The 19,623-nt window shown below is 37.2% G+C and overlaps 1 protein-coding gene across 1 annotated transcript in view; it reads right to left on the reverse strand.

The window, feature by feature from the left end:
- LOC104126726 (contactin-associated protein-like 2) overlaps positions 1–19,623 on the reverse strand; it is an 838,919-nt gene that overhangs the window by 54,998 nt on the left and 764,298 nt on the right. Inside the window, exon 11 of the mRNA XM_009639331.2 lies at positions 7,938–8,044. Coding sequence (XP_009637626.2) covers positions 7,938–8,044 — 107 coding nt within the window. The remainder of the gene's footprint in view (positions 1–7,937; positions 8,045–19,623) is intronic.

A 19,623-nucleotide genomic window follows, 5' to 3' on the forward strand; every position in this document is an offset into this window, starting at 1 on the left:
TTACAAGGCTCCACGCCTGCCCTGGCGCTCTCTGCCTCTCTGGCCCACTGCAAGTTTGGAGCAGGAGCAAGCTCTGCTCTTCTCCTGGCTCCACCTCCCCAGGGGTTCTTGTTTCTTGTGCAAACAGCCTGCACCACCACCAGCTGCCACTTTTCAGCTTGCCCTGCGTGCAACACCAGCGCGGGACAGAGTGCTTTTTGGCCATCACTAGCCAAGATGCACAGCCCAGCAAGTTTTAGAAGGCTAAAGGCATGCTTGTCATCACTAGGTTTCCTACTTTGGGAAATACCCCACGGTACCACACACCCATTCCTTTTCTTCTTCTTCTTCTTCTTCTTCTTCTTCTTCTTCTTCTTCTTCTTCTTCTTCTTCTTCTTCTTCTTCTTCTTCAGCTCTTTTGGAGGTTCTAGCAGGGGGGCACATCTACCATATACCCATATTGGAGTTTCCTTCTTTTGAGATACTCAGAACACGTCTGGATCATGTCCTGCGCAACCTGCTCTAGGTGATCTTGCTTTAGTAGGGGGGTTGGAATAGATGATCTCCAGAGGTCCCTTCCAACCCCAGCCATTCTTTGATTCTGTGATTCTCCTTCTTCTTTTGTGGGTGGATGGTCCTGATTCTCAGACTTTAGGAAACAGGGACTGCTTGGCCTGGGACTGCTGCTGCTTTCTGTGGCTCTGGGCCTTGCCTTTGCCAGACTGCAAGGGCTGGTTTGTCAAGCTCAACTGAGGAATGCATCAGCTTGCTCCTGGCTACACATGTGCCTGGTGTTAATGCTTGTGAGCATTGGCTCTGAATCAGAGTCAGAATAAAATAAATTCCTGTTTCCACTTGTAATCTTTGTGGTTTGTGTCCCTGAAATGGTTTTGGAGCTGAAAAACCCTGGAATTGGAATGGAATGGTTTAGTTGGATGGGACCTGCACTGACTATGTAGTCCAACTGTCTGGACCATTCAAGGCTGATCAAAAGCTAGAGCATGGCATTAAGGGCATAGTCTAAATGCCTCTTAAACACTGATAAGCTTGGGACAACATCCAGGAAGCCTGTTCCAGGGTTTGAACACCTTCTTGGTAGAGAAGTTTTTCTCATGTCAAGTCCAAGATTTGAGCCATTCCCATGCGTCCTGACAGTGGGTACCAGGGAGAAGAGCTCAGCACCTCCCCCTCCACGGCCCCTCCTCAGGAAGCTGGAGAGAGCAGGGAGGTCACCCATCAGCTTCCTTTTCTCCAGACAAACCCCATGTCCTCAGACGCTCCTCAGAGGACGTGCCTTTCAGCCCCTTCCCCAGCTTCTTGGGATGCACTCATGGACATTAACATCCTTCTGAAGTGGTGGGGCCCAGAACTGCACACAACGCTCAAGGTGAGGCCACACCAGCACTAAATACAGTAGGATAAACACCACTTTTGATGGCTGGCTGTGCCCTGTTTTATGCCCTGCAGCATGTGGTTTTCCTTCTTGGCTGCCAGGGCACCCGTCTGTTCAGCCACTTCTTCACCCAGTGCATGATCTACCTGCTCATGTCATAGTTGGATAACTTGCACAGAAGGATGCTGTGAGGGACAGTATCAAAAGCCTTACTAAAATCCAGAAAAATTACATCCACTTCCTTCCCTTTATCCACTAGGCAGGTGACCTTATTGTAGAAGGATATTGGTTAGACAGGACTTTCCCTTTGTGAATCCCTGTTGACTGTGATTAATGGTTGCATTATCCTGTACATGCCTTTCACTAGCACCCAGCATGATACAAACCACTTTCATCTTGTCAGAGGGTAGAAACTTTGGAGGTTTTTTTCCTGTGTTTTGTCAATAATGACATTCCACGTTCGGATTATCTAGTGAAGATGATTATTCTGCTGCTGCCTTGAGGCACTCTGGCTGCCTGTAGGCTCTCTTGAGAATAATTAGCGCATTTACGTGTCCATAATTATACAAACTGATTCATGAGAACCTAAACAACCTTACCATTAGTGGACAGTCTGGCTTATTTTACTTAGATTAGGTTGAATGAGTAAGCCTGAATCACTGCTTATTTTTAATAGGAGCAGACACATTTTTATAAAAGTGGTTTTCTATTCTTTATTCTTACTTTCCCCTTCCATCTATTAAACTGTAAAAAAGGAAAAAGATTCCATACACATAGTCTGTGACTTGTTAAGACAGCTCTTTTTCCTGATCAAATAGTGCGTTAATATGCTTGTGAAACTGCAAGGCTTTTCTTTTCTAACAAATTTGTTTGAGATGACAAAGAATAACCATGTTATTCTCAGAACTCCCTCAGTCTCCAGTGAAGTGGAAAACCATACTTTGCTTGATTGAGTTGACTATACATCTGTACAGTTTCTTTTCTTTTTTTTCCTAAAGTAAAGTTCAGAGCATATTTTTGCCAAATTATGTATTTGCTTTCTCTCTGTGGAACTACTTCTGAAATTGCTGACAGGAAAATATCACTGCCAAGCCATCCTTTCTTATCTAGACTCTAAATGTAGAAAGTCCAGTATTTCAGGTGTTTCCTCATTTATGGAAATGCAGGAAAATCAGTTGATTGATGGAGGTCTTGCTGAAGATCACAGCCTATGCAGAATAGATTTGGTTTTCTGATTACTGATTTTGGCAATAATCAGGAATCCAAATTATCACTGCTTCTACAGTGTGTGTAACAAAGTATTTCTTACTTAAAGTTTTTTTCTAGATACTATTAAACTCATTATTAAAGCAATATTTCATTTAGGGAGAAGGTCAATATTCCTGGAAAAAAATATCAGTGCCCATTAGACTTCCAGTGACACTTAATGTATTTATCATTTCAAGAGAAGATTAGTGCTTTATTCCTCTTTAACTTTGAATCACATTCCAAAATATAGGGTAACATTTATTCACAACAATCTGAGGAGACAAAGCCAGAGAATTCATAGGTCAAGGCCTGTTATATTAACACTAAGAATCACTACATTGTTTCAAATACTTGTTTTGAAAACACAGCACATTGTCAATCTAAAAATATAAAATATAAAAATATAAAAGTTGTGTTATGTTCTTTCTCAACAGAGTTGCATTGTCTATATATTCTGATAAAATTAATACAAGAGTGTGTAAGATTGTATTATTTCTCCTACGGCTTTTACAGAACTAACAGGCAACATATTGTGCTGGATTGTGCATATTGAGCTGGATGTTAGTCCCTCCTATGGAGTAACTAAAGATTTATAAGCAAACAGTTTCCTAACCAATACTCTTGAAGGAATGGTGGCTGTACACCTGTAAATGTAAGGATAGTGTTTGTTTGAAGGTGAAATTAAAGAAGAATAGAACTTTGTCTCTCATTTGAGTAAAAATGGATATAATTAAGATTAATCTTCTAAGTGCAAATTGGACTTTTTTGCTACTGGCAATCATTAGGAGAAGGCAAATATGATCAAACTAGGTTCTTCTGGCTTTTTCCTAAATCTAACAAAGTTTGTGCAGGAGGTGGTGGGTAGATACATCATTGTCATGGTAAGCTCTGTCAATAAATCCTTTATTGTGTTTCTCTTACATGCAGATTCTAGAGAAAGCATGCATTGAGCTATATATTAAAAATCTGAGACAAAGAAGCTTGAATGATCATTATTTATCCTGATACACAATTTGTAAATTTATACCACTCTGTTTTAAAGAAGCTGTAGACTGCAGGAAACACATTAGAGCCTAAAACTAGATGTATAACTTGTGCAAAGTGCAGCAGAGTGGTGTTACGCAAAGATCATGATGGAGATGAGAAGTAATAAGGAAAATTAGCTCCTGTTCTCAAAGGCTCCAGGAACCATTTTCCCATAGACTCTGGAAAAATACTACTTTAAGCACTCTGCACAGCAGGTCAACCTTTTGTAGGCTGTAAAGGTTAATTAGTCGGGGATTAAAATATAGCTGATGCAATAAAGCTAGTAAGGATGATACTGTTAATTATAAACCTAATAATGAATTTAAAAATAATTTTGTAACTGTTTCATCACTGCAAATCATTATTTTTAAGTAAATATGTTCATTTATCTTTTAGTCTTATCTAAGGATAAAATCAGTGCTCTAGTCTGGTATTTGCCAGGCCACAGCATTCCACTGGGCACTGAGTATCTGTACACTGAAAGATATCTGGCAGATTTCTAGGGTATTTACCATACAATGAGAGATACAACTTTCCAGTATTTTTGGTTAATTCACCATTGAGCTCCAGGGACCAGTTGTAGCTGGATGAAACAAATTATTGTGGAGTAGAGATACCATCTTCTGTGAATGGAACTTAAGCCTCTGACAAGTAACAAGATAGTGAACACTGAGCTTGGAGATTTTGGGGTGTCTTTGAAAGATAAAGAGCCTTCTATCGTATTCTGAAAACCAAATTATTTAATGATCTTAAAATGGTAAATGTGTGTAATTTATTTACACAATTAGAGAGATAAGAATTAAGTCTGTTATTTCAGATTTATTTCAAATTTTTTCTTCTGTAGCTTTTTATTTTCAGTTTGCAGTTTCTGCTATGTCTCAGTCACAGAATACATATTTCTCCATCTCTCTAGACTGTTGCTTTCACTATCATACTATAAATATATTATGACCAGACCTGTGTGAAACAAAGCCAATTTGACTCATGAGGATATCATTCGAATATTTTTTTCTGTTTCACTTCAAGGAGTTCATTCCTTGAGTTTGTCTTTGAATTTCAGCTTCAAAGGAACCTAAACCTGAGATCTGAAATTCAGTCAAGCTTTGTCTTGTTTCAGGTCAAAAACTCAAGAAAGTGTTGAATTCCCAGACCAAAGCAAAATCAATTCACTGAAAAAAAGCCTTCAGTAACACAGATTTATCTTGTTCCTTTAAGTTCAGCAAAGCTCAAACTCATTAAAATTATCAGCTATGGAGTTACAATCCCCACTAATGTAGTCTTGACTCCAACCTCCTTGAGAAACGCCCTGTCATACCCACTGCACAAACATATATTGAGAAAAGAAATACATATTTTACTGTAGAGTATAATACCATTTGTTTTGTAAAATAATGTTATATTTAAGTAAATTGGTACTGAACACGTGCTGTCTGCACTTAAACACTTTCCTGCTCCACAGAATCATGGCATCTGCTAAATTTTACAGCCTTTCATACAACCCACAATGCTGTTTAAAGTTGTTTTCAGCTAATTTTATACCACATTCCAACTTCCCTCCTCCCCCAGCATCTCTTTTGTACCACTATTGCCACAAACATCAGAAGTCAAAAGTAAAAGGCAGCACAACAAGCATGTCCCAGTACACAGGCACACTGCACAAGTAGGAAAGGACCAGATAGGGTCAGTATCATTGTAGCAGAGCTGAGGGCCTAGACATCCGGACAGTATGACTACAACTTTTGACAAGCTTCAACCAATCCCCTCATTATTTGCAGCTATACCTAATACTGTGAATATGGCTGGAACATGCTCTTGAAATACTGATCACTATTGCCTGCTCAATAAAGGCAGAGTTAAGGTTGTCTCAATCTATAGCTTGATGCTATATTTTTTGGTTTTCGCTCACTTTTGTGCCATCAAACTCTATATTCCAGAAAGGCATAAGACTTCACATATTTTGACAGGATATCTATCAAGTGAATAATTTTCTGCTCACCCTCCTTTTGTAAGAAAGACGACTTCTAAAAGTATAGCAACACACATGGTAAAAACTAAAATTATGTTCTTTAAATACAAAAATGAAACAAAACAAACCCATAGACGTCTAAGTTAGAAACTTTGCCTGAATTAAAAAAGCAAAGGTTCTTGAACAATGTGTCTCCAAATGACCTGGACAGCTGTAATCCCATACACTTTATGCATTCCATAGCTGAATTTGGGACAATATACTCCAAATCCCCCTTTGCAGTCCCACAGTGCCTTGTACTTGCCTTATTGCACTGTTTTATCCATAAAAGGCAGGTGAAAATCCTATTAAGAGAAATGTTCACAGGTCCTTGGATTATTATTTCTTTCCTTTGTAACTAATGTAATTTCAGAAAACTGATGCCATCCGTTTGTCCTTGCTACTTCTCTTTGGGACTCATGAAGGAAGATAAACTATGCTAGGTTATGTCTTAAAAGCTTGTCTGCACACACACACAGGACCACAGACAGATAATGGTGGGAGGGGGAGCCTAAATAATACCCTGTCAGGCCATCCAGTGTTCAAGTATCAGCAGCTGTGGAGTCTGGGATCCAGGGCCAGCCACTGGGCTGACTGAGTGCCTGAGCTGAGCCACTGGAGGGATCCATCATGTGTGGATATGGATGGTCACTATTCTCGCTAGCGGACATGCATCCTGCGCAGCCTGAGAGGGGAGCAGGATGGGGCCATTGGTGCTGTGTTCATGTACATGCTCTGTCTATGATCTGTACGGCCAGCCATGCATATAAGTATATGTGCCGCATATGGGATCTGTGGGCGCATGCCTACTAGGAATACATTTATGGCCTTGCTGCTGGTTGGACCTGGGGTAATGCAGCTGCAGCAGTTTCACCTCTGGTGGGCTGTTGGATCGAGCATAATACATTTTCCTCTAGAAGACTATACTTCAGAGGCTCACTACATAAAATACGCTTACTTAACTGAGTTTCCATCCCTGCATTTCTGCAGTTAAACATCTTAACAGCCTATCACAAGGGTAGGAATCATATTTTCCAAGTGGCTGTAATAGATCAGCTGAAGCTCTAAAATACTATACTTTCAGAGAAATATATGATTTTTTTTTCCTTGTTTCATTGAAATACTACATCACTGTAAATTCCGTGTTTTCTTTCCCAAGACTAGATGTAACCACACTGTCACTATGCACATTCACTCTTGGTGGAAAAAGGGCTGCCCATGAAATTTCTTCTCCAAGCATTGGTACTTTAAATCTTTCTCTTTAATAAACATTCACTTGCCATCTAACTCTTTCAGTTCACCATCTCAGTAGCCAGACCATGGAGAACTTTGTTATTCAATTAATATTAATAGTTATTATATAAAATATATTGCCTCTTACATTAATAAAATATTTAAAAATAGAATGGGTTTTTGTTGAAATTCAGACAACTGTAAATTCTCAAAATTATCTTATTGGGATTTTTTGGTTAATTAAAAGAATTCTGCAATTACCTTCATAACATTTTACACAGCTGTAGTTAAAGTAATTAGTAAAGTAATATAAATCTATATAAATCCTGGCTTCAGTTTTAAATTTCCTCCTGTTCAGAAGCATTTTTAGTATCTCCTCAATATTAAGAGGTTGTTTGCTAAAGAAAAAAGGGAGAAAAGTAAGGATTGGATATGTTTGCTGCATCTGCTAGATATTCTAGAATACACTTTGCACATGAAAATCCCACTGTAGTGTACAATAGAAGGAACAGAAACCACATGCTGCTGACTCTGCATACATTGTTCAGAACCCATAAAAAGAGCAACTGTACCTTCTTCTCTTTTTTCTGTGCTTTAGTAGTGTAGGGCACGTGGAGCTCATAGGAAATATTCTCATTTCAGACACTCATAACAACAGAGTAAATAATCTGATTTTAGAATGGCCGATAATCAGTATATAAATGTGCTCTGGGATTAGCAACCTGAACGAGCATCTCTCTAGCAGTGGTCAGCAGCTTAGCGCAGATTCACTGTGCCCATCTGAAACTCTAGAGCACAATTGCTGGTAATGTGTTTGCCCAGTACACCCAGCTAAGACAGCTGTACTGCTTTGGTCCCTTGCACAGCGCAGCACAGTGCTATACAAACACATGACTATGTAGACAAGGTGGAGTATGATTAAGCCTACACCTTTCAAAAAAGGTTTTAGGATCTCTAACAACCAGAGACGAAGACTTTGACTTTTTATCTCAACCAGAAGACATCAGTGTCTTCCCTACTCCATTGCAATTGCGAAACTGCAGGATGGCTTACAGTTATGACAAGTGGCGCCACTGTATCCAGTTCCATCACAAGTGCACTTGAAGCTGTCCCACGTCTGGGTGCATTTGCCACCATGTTCACAGTGATTGGGCACACACCTGTCAGGACGAGATGCAAAGACAGAAAGAAAAACCTAGATGAGCATCAAGATCTACACACAGCTAAATTGTGAGCTGCCCAAGCAGTGTATCATGTCCTTGCCTGGTAATTAATCCTTGTTATTTTAGGCAGATTAACAGAATTTATATCTTAACGCACAAATGCACAAAAGATGATTCATCAAGGCTCTGCTGTAGCCCTTTTACAAATGGCAAAAAGCACACTAAAGGTGGAATACATTTACCCATCATAAATTAGGGTTCTAAGCTAAATATGACTGGTTTTTAGCTGTCAGAACAAAAAGAACATCAGAAGTCACACTTCCTCCTGCTGTGCAGGTGGTGTCATGCCTCAAGGACTCCAGTCCCACAACTGACTGAAAGTTAAATAAAGAATGCCAGTGAGTCATTGTTATTTATCTTTCTGTTGCCAGCAATGGGATAAAGTGGAGGCAGGCTGCCTGCTGGCTAGGATGGAAATTACTAATGCTGCATTATTAAAACAAACAATAGGCTTCAGAATAAAAGCTGTAAAAGTTTTTTCTTCACAGGGATTTGTGGCAAGTGTTGTTCAGCTTTCTCCCACCCACCTGCTTTTCTTCTCCAGCTACACTGTTGCTGGAGAGTGCAAGGAATGAAAAGAAAAAGTGAAACAGCAAAAAAAAAGTTACAGCAGAACATATATTGTTGTTCAAAATATTATCGAAATGTGATTTCAAAGATATGAGTTTGGCCACTTATTTTCTATCAAATATAGTTAAAAATGGGAATTACTGTGTACTTTCACCTTTCAAATTATTAAATTTCTCTTCTTTGAGAGGACTTTGAAATATCATTTCAAAGAACCTTATTTTTCCTTATTAAATTCATTACGGTCAGACTCAGTACAAGCTCTGCATTTTTGATCAAGAAGTAAAGGAGCTTCTCTTTCATGTTGAGTTGGCCAAATCTAATTTATGAACTACACTTTTTTATGATGGCATTAAAAATAAAATTTAGGAAACCTCTATTAGACAAACAAATTAAAATATTTTCATAAAGGCATTACAAATTAAGTATGCTTATCTCCAAGATAAATCTTAGTTCCTCATATTCCCATGATAGTTAACAATACTGTATTAAATAACACCCAAGGACAGCTTTTCTTCCCTATGTAGCAAATTATTGCAACTAAATGTATCTGGGTGAACCCCCTATAAGCTTACAGTCTCATATCTCCTCAAGTTCCAATTAATAGCATTGGCATATATGACCCAACTGCCAAGAATAACCTATGTCACGATATGCATTAGAGACTTAAACATTGTGTACTCACATTTATGAAAGGTTTTTGGGTTTATGTATGTAAATACAAGTATTCCAGAATATACACAATATAGATGTCTTACATTCCATATCAGCCTACAGTATTCAAGGCCACCCATTCTTTCTTTTTCAAAAAGATCTGAAAATACTGGCTTGGTTAAAAATAGTCCTTAAAGAAATGCTCTTCTAAAGCAAGAAACAAAGCATTTTAAGTTTTTGTTTTCACAGTAAAATACAGTGAAATTACCTGAGTCAATTATCACAGTTCAATAAATTATGATTTCAACATGGTTTAAGCAAATTCATTTAGTTTTGTGTGTCAGGCTAAATGCACAGATAGAGCTGATTACTCCTATTAAGCTAATAGGTGACGACTTTCTGTTGTGTTCTCAGCACCACGGAAGAAAAGCAAGAGCATATAATATCACATTTCCAAACATCCAAACAATTTACTGTTTATCTGAATCCATATCTCTTAAATGTAACTTTAAATCTTAAAAATAATCTCTTAAAAGTAACTTTTATTCATGGATATAAATATCTACAAAAGTTCCTAAAATCTGGATATGGTTTTGTATTTTTCCAGCCTTTCAAAATAACTGCTTTTGATGTATTTTCTCCTTCATTTACATTTGAACATGCATTACGTTACAACTATTCCAATGACCAAACTAAACATTTTTCTATGTGAATTTTTCCAGCTATTTATATGAAGTCTCACACGTAATGCTAGCAACTAGTTTCACATTTTAGTGCAGTATATCTTACTTTTATTGTAGCATAACTAGTAAAGATACTGCATTATTGACTATATAACTGAGGTAAACGACTTAATCTAAGGAAATATGAAAAACAGATATTTATCTGTATCATTTAATGGAGCATATGAAGTCATAAAAACAGAGATATTCAGCAAACTCCTTGATGTTAATTTTATACTTCTAGTACGATGGTTGGACTAGCCTAGCCTGCATCTGCAAAATTTCTTTTTTGCTAATCTGCCTTTCCCTGTTCTAAATATGATGTAGTCAGAAATAAGGAATTAATATTGGTGCTAACTGGAGTTTAAATCAGACTATAGGATCATTTCCTTAAGTCCTTCCTCTACTCTCAATTTCCTTTTAGTTTATTTTATCAGATAGAATTATAAGATTTATTTTCTATTAAATTCATTAGCAAATTTCCATAACATAATGCGCTGGTTATCCATCCACTTTTTGAACAAACCTTGCCCACTAAAATAGAGTTTACAGGAAATTTTAGGTAACCGGAATGTAAAAATTACAAAACCACGCTTTTGAATTCAGTAGAGGTATCAAGAGGGATATAATTTCAAACTTTAAACTCTATTATCTTTCAAACACTTTTCTTGCTATAGAGTGATGGTAAGATATGAATAAGAGAGAAGGTACCTTGCTTATGTATTTCAGTATACATCTTGCTAAGAAATTTGTATTTTTAAAATTATCTAAGCATATGCAATCAAATGGTTTATCTACTTTATGTTTATCATTTAGTATATACACAAAATATATACACTCAAAACCAACTCATGCTCTATTTGTAGTCAATTTGTATTAAAAGCTTATGTTTCTAGGCAATTTCGTTCTTTATAAACCTTTTAGGAATAAGGCTGCATTACATATAAAAAAAAAACCCCAAAAAACCAAACTTCAAAACCACACTTGCCTCCTGAACCAGGCTCTGAAGTTAAAAGCTGCCACAAAACAGAGAACTGGAAGTAAGTTCCTAGTCACTGAGTTGTGTCCCTTCCCGATATGAACACCTACATTTTAGGTACTGCTGCTTACAAACTCTTGCTGGCTCCATTTTGAGAACTTTCTTGCTCTACGGCTCCTTCTGAAAGGCAGGTCTAGAACTTCATCCCTTCAAGTGTGATACACTTTCTTTTTATCCAAAATTTATCCAAAGAGAGTTTACAGATGATGTTTTGTTTGGTATTTTATTTAGTAACATGGACTTGTGTCTTAATCAACTTTTGTTCTAGTTTGGGATTTACATCTGATGACTTTGTAGAGAGCAGTCATAATTTCTCGCAGTCTGTATTTTTATGAAAACAAGTCTCTTGTTGGAAAATAAATTTTCTATTTTTGTTCTTCCTTGTAGCTCTGTTCCCACTCGCACTTGTGATCTAATGAGTATTCTGGAGGATGTCTTCTCAATGTTTTGTGATTTCAGAGTTGATCAACTTTTTTGTATTTCTCCATTGAAATTATTTTGCTTGATATATAGCATTTTCCCGACTCCCTCAGAATAGTGGCTCAAAGTCACCCTGATATTGATCAATACATTAAATACCTTCGGTACTTTCCCATCCTTCTTCTCTTCAATCACTTCCAAGCAATGATCTCCATCTTTGTACTGAAATTCTTACTGTCATTAACAGCATTACTCTGTACCAGTAACTTCCATGGTGTCATCCAAATATGTCTACTTATTTTTCTAGGTTCACTCTGTATCATCAGCACATTTCATCAAGATATTCCTTATTTTGAACCAACGTCCAAGCATTAAACAGGATCAGCTCTGACACTGATCTCTGAGCAGTTCTAATCTCTCAGCCAGCTGTTAACCCATCAGTATAAATTGTGAGACAATTCCATTTGCCAGTTCACAACTCACTTTGCATTTCATCTCTCAAACCCCATCTTCCCTGGTTTAGCTAATATTTTCCATTATTACAGTATATCAAATATTTTATTGACATCTGACGAATTAGCTCTATTACATTTCTCCTGAGAAAAAAGAAACAAACTACTGTGCTTTATCAGAGAAGGAGATCATGTTAATCCTGAACAATCAACTGCTGATAAACATTTGCTGCATTTTACTCTACCTTCCATTTACTTTCAGGTATTTAATTAATTTCTTTCATTTATTCAAAAGCTTAGTAAGACTACTAAAGGCAGATTAATGGGCATCTAGTAATCTGTATATCTCTCTTTCCAGTTGTTAAATTACATGAGGTTAACTCTGTCACCTAATGATACAAAACCATACATTTTTGTTGGGGTTTTTTTTTGGATTTAGGACTGCAATATGACATGTTACTATTATGAAACAGGTCTGTCTTCCCAATTATTATCTAGTCTTGGTGTATTCTTGGTGCCTGCTTACTCTGTTATCATCCTAAATAATTGCTATTCCTTCATTTCTTTGTTATTTGCTGATTCATTAGCAACATTTAATCTGAGAAATATTCCTCAATAACTGGTATAGATATTGTTGCCTTGCTTTCAGCTCTGATAGGAGTCAGCTCACAGACTTTCACCTCCTTTTATCTTAAATATTGTTAACTGTATCCTCCAGAATATCTCTTTTTTCCAGTCCTCTGCAACACAGACCAAAGAAATAGACAAAATTTGCATTCCTAAATAAAACCCATGCCATTCCATTCCTTTCCTATTCATGTTCAACACTTCCCTCACTATTAAAAGGGTATATGGTATTTCTCCAAACCACCACTTGGAAAACTGGCCTCTTTTACTCTTCATCCATAGTTAATTCTGATCAAAGTAATTTGTAACAAATCCATTTCAATCAACTGTCTATGTTTTAAAAGTACAGATTGCAACTCTGATCTTCCAGCAGGATGAGGGAAAACTGTATGTTACACTTTCTTCTCCATTATCTGCCCAGACATACTTTACACAAGCAATACAAATGGTCTATCCATGCACTGAAGGTTTAACATTGCCTGAAGCTTTAACATTTCCTGAGAGATGCTATATGCAAACATCTACTAAACCACTAAGCTTCTTCCTACCCCTAGACTGTCCAAGACAGAAAACTGGGAACAGGATGCTCACACAGTCTGCAGCAAACGCTTTTTCCCAAAAGCGTCTTTGGAGCAACCAAGAACTGCACTGTAGTTCAGACATATTATTTTATTGTCAATCAGGCTACTTCTACTTGCCATCTTTACTAAGGGTCTTTCCCCCATCACATGAATCAATATACAGATGTCAGATCACAGGGAATGGTCTGTGAGTCCCAAGGAAATATGGCAACCAGGAGCAGAATGAGATACCTGGCTTAAGCCCCCCTGCATCTGCCGGAAATATATAGGTAACTGCCTGTGCCAAATGAATTTGGACTGATAAGAAGTGTTTCTTTTGCATGAAGATAGGAAACTGGGAGACTCTGCTCTTCTGAGGAGAAAATATTTTGAGAAACTAGGTTGAAGTACAAGACATTTAATACAATGAGAGCATGTGAGAAGTCTGACACCAAGGTAGGAATGACGGAGGTGTGGGATAAGAGTCTTTCCAGACAGCAATTCCGCAAAAAGGGATCTGGGGATTTCCACAAACATTACAGTGATCCTAAGTTAACCCGTCATACTATTGCCAACAAGACAAAAAAAAAAAAAAAAAGAAAAAAAAAAGAAGAAAAAGGGATCTCATAATGCGGGTATAAGCAGGAGAGTGATATGAAAGACCCATGAAGAAATCTTCATAGGATAGTTGGCAGAAGTGAGCAATGGTTGATTTTCAACTGTACAAAAAGTTGGTGGAAGCAGGAGGGTTACAAACTGTTATAAATTAGTATTTCCATGGGGAATGGGCAAAGAAACAATGAGGTTCATTAGTGGTAAAAGGTATTTTAAGAACAACTCAAAATAACATACATCAGGAATGACTTAAGTATGTTTGGTCCTGCCTGAAGGCAGGAGAATGGCCTCAGAGACCTCTCCAGACTCCTTTCCAGATCCAGATATTTTCATATCCCATAAGAAATAGAAAACATTTCTTTCACTCCCTTAATTTCTCATGATGTGACTCTATTTTCTTAGTGTTGTAACTGTGCTATTTAACCTCTGTAAGTCAACAGGTTTTGGTCACTACATCAGTCTTTTTAGAGGACTATATCCCCCAGGGCAAGGATATTTAATGCATTAACCAGCCCAAGATGTATAGTAATTGACTTCAACTCTTAGGTTTAGAGTTCATTTGAGCAGGAAGATAAAAAGTTATTTTGTGCAGGAAGCCAAGTGTCCAGATGGCCACACACAGACTGTTTATAAATAAAGTCCCTCAGGACTGAAGAACCATAACAAACCTCACTATTCTCCACTGTATAACACAGACCTTTCCCTTTTCCCCACTCCTTTTCCTTTCCTTTCCTGCTTCCTCTTCATACTTCCCATCTCTAGTGTTAAGTGCAAAATACAGCTAGCATGTAGATATAACCTAAATATAAACTAACTCTCTGTATATATAAATTAGAAACAACCAAGCCAAGTAACACCACCAAAACGTTCACCTGTGCAATTACTCCTCCTCCTGAGAGGTCAAAAGGAAGGAATGAACTACACAGAAGAGATATTTGACACACATTGCCCATTAACCGTACTGAAAAGAAATCAAATGTTACAGTGAAAATGACAGCATGAGAATTTCTATAGAGCAGGACAAAATGTTAAAGGCTTTTTGCAATGGAAAATAACCTGGGTTGAATTATTCTTAACATGAAATTCAATCTTTTCCTTCTCATCATCAAGTCTGTATCTAATCTTGCTCCTGCTAACACCTCACCTCTCATTTCTCTCCCAAATTGTTTCTGTTCTGCTTTTTTGTCCATTTCTCCAGCTCAGAACTAACCATTATCAGTTTGTTTTGAATGGTCCTACAGTATTTTCCCACTATTTGCCCTTTTTGTCACCTCCAAACCCCTCTTTAAAATCCATACCCTTTATCACCATTTCTTGCAAAGATCCTTCAGACTGCATACTGCTGTCCTTGTTGAGTATGATGTTCTGCCACTATCTACCTTCATTCACACCCACATAAAGACTGCAAAAATGTGTTTAAAATTCAATCTTTTTTTACTGTTCAGGGTTACCTGACTGCTCAAGACCATTAGGTCTATGAAACTACATACAAGAAAAATAATTTGTAAGACCTTCTGTAAACTAGTAACAAAATCACAAAAATAGTCTAAACATATGCATCTGTTTGCAGTGATATTGCTCTTTAATGAGCAATAGAATGCATTCCACTTGTCATGGCAAAAGTAGTACTGAACAACAAGCCAATTAAGGACACACTGCTATTTCAGAGTCATACTGTACCAACATCAGACTAAAATTACCAATTCCACAGAGAGTCCCTGATCTTCAGAGTGTTCTAAATAAGAGTAAAAACAGCTGATCTGACCTTTAAGATTCTTTCTTATTCCTTAGAATGTAACAAGTGTTTAAAGTGACTTTGAGATTTTCAGCAACAACATTTGAATCTCATATGCAAGGGTAGACAGGAGGGACTGTAAAATTAATTCAGATTCACAATAATTCCCAAACTAGCTTCATTTCTGCTGACTTCCAACCTAACTGTGCACAGATGTGTATATTTAACAATGGCAGAACTAAACAATCCTTCCTGAACCAAGAAGGACCAAGCCTTTCTTTATCACCTACTTTGCTATAAGGTCTTCCTCTTTCTTTGGTGGACATTATCAAATTTGTTCTGTCATGAGATCAAAAAAAAAATGCTTGGTGCTCTTAAAGACTGTGATTTACAAAGAGCAAATCAATATTAAAATATGCAGTGACATTTGGTTAAGCAAAGTTCCTTTAGGGCATATTCCTAGAAAAGGCTGCCAAACAGTTTTTCAGTGTTATCTTCAGACCAACAAGGTGCTTATTCTAAGCTGTTTGCATTGGAACAATTAATTAAAGACTAATGGATAAAGAAAAATACCACAGTTAAGTCATTTGGATTAAGCAATCCTCTTGGATTTATGCAGGCTTTTTTTGTATATGACAGTGTAAAGACTTACTATTCCTTTCTTTTCTACTGCTTTTAATTTTCTAAGCACTTCACAAATTAGCTTCTTGAAATGAAATCATGCTGGTTCCACTTCAGCAATCGCAGGAGCTGGATAACCCATTTTTCTGCATTTGTTGCAGAAAACCTCCTGCACCTGTTATGCAGAACCTAGGATCTATGGTGGCTGATGGCTGAATACCTAAGTCTGTCCAACCCAAACTGTAGCCACTTTTGCTGAAGCAAAACAGGGGAGCATGAATCTACTATAGCTGCTAACAAGAGGTAATTACCCAGCCCTGGTATCCCTTCTGTCAGTTCCTAGCAATCGCTTCATGTTTACAGGAGACCAGCTCTGTGTGGAGCTGTGGCAGGAAAAAATGGTCTATTGGGCAGCGCTTGTTTAGCTATTCTTCATCTCCTCTGGGTTGGGGCGGGGTGGGGAACAACAAGATAAACTAGGTGGAAATGGCATATGGATTATATCCAGTCCCCAAGCTGCAAACTGGACTATGCTGTGATAATCTTACAGAGGCAGAGGATAAACCCAAAATTCATAAATAAACAAATCAGGCTGAATTTCTGTTGCATAATGTTTTAGTCAGCAAACTCAGGAACAGGTCTTCAGCTGTTGTGAATAAGAACATCTGCATTTTTCTTAAATACTATCTTAAGTCTTTTAAATGGTTCAAAACAAGAGGAAGAATAAACTGTTATGAAAGGCCAACTAGTAAATATGATCTATCTCCAGTGGGGTTTTATTTAACTTTTTTCATTACCCTGTGAAGAGCTGTGCTTAGTTAGTAACCAGGTTAAGGATTTCTAAAGCAGATGAGAGCTACTCTGTGCAACAATTTTTAGATTGGTGTATCTGAGTTTATTATTTAGACAACCATATAGAAGAAGTGGCAGTTAGTCATTAACCTAACTGTGCCAATGAGGCACAATCCAGCCCTTCTGGGGATATGAGGAGATGAGTTAAGCACAGAGAATCCCCAGAAGAATCTCATGGATTTTACTCACTAGGTTTCTGAAGAAATCTTTAAACATTTTCAAGCATTGCCCCATTCACCACCTGACTGGATTAAGTTTGTATTCTTGTAATCACCTCTCTTTTACTATTTCAAACAAGTAAAAAAGAACATACTGGCTAGGCTTGAGAACAAACCATAAAATTGATTCTTTGGTGTCTTGTTAATTATTTATTACTTCTGCATTTTACAGCTTGAATCAAATACAGCTCCTGAGATTTTATGACATCAACTGCACTTTATAATCCATGTTGGACATTTGGAGAAAGTTTCTCTTGTTCTTTAGCAGATTATAATTATCAGAGCACATAGACCAGTGAGTGGCCTAAATAATACAGAATAGTGACTATTATATTCCTCTCTAATAAACACGAGTGATCATGCATTGAATCACCAGACAAATACAGAATTTTATAGCGCTTTGTTTTAAATGAGTTTACTCCTAAATTTATCTTTCAGGGAATAAAGAAATTGATAATTAGAAATCGTTATGTTTCTTCCCATAATGTAAAGAATTACTCAGTCATAAAGATGATTATAAAACTGATGGATGATTTTGTATTAAAAGCCCCTTGCTGCATCAATCAAAACCAGGCATGGGCTGTCATACCCCTTGGCTATGACGCTCCTCCACTCCTTGGTGTGCACCATAACAGATCTTATCTTTTGAATTACTTGTTTTGGTCCCTAGTGTCTTAATCAGGGAAAACAGCTATGTTGTGTTGATCTTCAAATAGGTGATAAAAATCCTGATGCATCATATGTGAAAAGCACAACTTATTAAATATGTCTTGCTTTGCAAATTTATAGCATATTAATCACCTTGATGGTCATGGAGATGTAAGATGCCATCAACTACTATTGCTATAAGAATGGTCTTGGCTCAGCATCCTGTTTTACTAAACTGGCTACGATATAATGAGATAAAGATGCTAAATTTTGAGTTGAATGTATTGAAAGTCAATGTCCCAACTGTTATTATGGAATTGTGGTTTAAAGGAAACCTGAGGTAAAATGTGTTTTAGCACTACTAAAGTGATGTTGATCTTCTAAAGCGCAGATTGCCTAAATTATTTTATTTAAAAATACTACAAAATGGTGGTACTCCTAAAAACTCACAACAGCAAGCAGTCTTTTATTTGCCTGGCATGAATTACTTTTCATTCACCTAAAACACCATCTTTTTATATTTTACTCTTTACCATCACTACTGTCAAGAATCTGGCCACTTTTTTCACTGTGATAGACACGATCCGGAAGATTCCCTGGGAGGTCAGTTATCTTACAAGCACTGTTTTGGAGGTAAAGCTAGGATGTCTTGACAGAAACTGTGGATCTTGCATTACACTTAGATTATAAATTGCTCATTCTGGTGGATGGTTCCAGTAACCACATGACCGAAAGAAGCTGCTTTGTAAGTGTTATAGAAAACACTTTCTGCCTAAACAGTGAAGGTTTTTCCCCTTCAAAACAAAAACATAATCTTGGCAGTAATGCAAAACACATAGTCTATGCAATGAAGCAAACATGAAATAGCAGCTAGTGATTTTGAGACATTTATTAATGACAACTGGTATACACGCCAGTTCCATAATTAAATCCCTAGGAGAACACATAAGCCAAGGATACTAATTTCTCCTGCCTTTGAGGGAAACTCAAATCTTCCTTATTTCTAGGTAGAGCAAAAATAAACCAATGAAGACTTTTAGTTATCTGACTGTACCACAGAGGAACATCTGATGTCAGCATCCTTTTCTTGCTGTACAGCCTCACAGACTCCTCGTCTGCTAAATATTGACAAGTACATATACACTAGATTCTCTGAGTCATGAATTGAAATTTGACTTAGATCAACCATGAATGAAGCAGATGTAGATGGCATTCACACATGGTGTATTTATTTCACATGGAACACTCTCCCTGAGCTGACCCATACAACCACAAACCTTAATGATGTGTGTTCACCATTCACTAGAGGCAAGGTAACATGCATATTCACTTGTAACACATTTCCCTCTCTCTGTTCACATTCCTCATCTTTTTAGTTTGCAAGATGTTTGGATCAAAAAAAGGATTTAAATTTCTATTTACACAGGTGTTATCACAGTGGAATTTCCTCCTTCTTATGATTGCAGTCATCAGGAGCAATGATAATAAATAGTAACAGAGAAATGACTTATATTTTTACACTACTCTACTATCCTCCAGATCATCATGGAGCATATTTATATCACTTGCTAAAATCTACACAATCTGATTTTTCTCCTTTACTGTGATGACTCTGCCATCTACCACAAACAGCAATATGCTCAGCTGAAATATCATGTGTAAAATATGAAGCATATAGGTTCAGCTGACTTATCCCCCTGTCCTTTGTGTGTGTCCTTAGTGCACATCAGTATTTTATTCTTTTATAGAAGCCCTAAAACATTTTTATAAATTGCAATATAATGAG

Source organism: Egretta garzetta, unplaced genomic scaffold (genome assembly GCF_000687185.1).
Source record: "Egretta garzetta isolate BGI_Z169 unplaced genomic scaffold, ASM68718v1 scaffold480, whole genome shotgun sequence".
In the NCBI taxonomy this organism is placed as follows: Eukaryota; Metazoa; Chordata; class Aves; order Pelecaniformes; family Ardeidae; genus Egretta; species Egretta garzetta.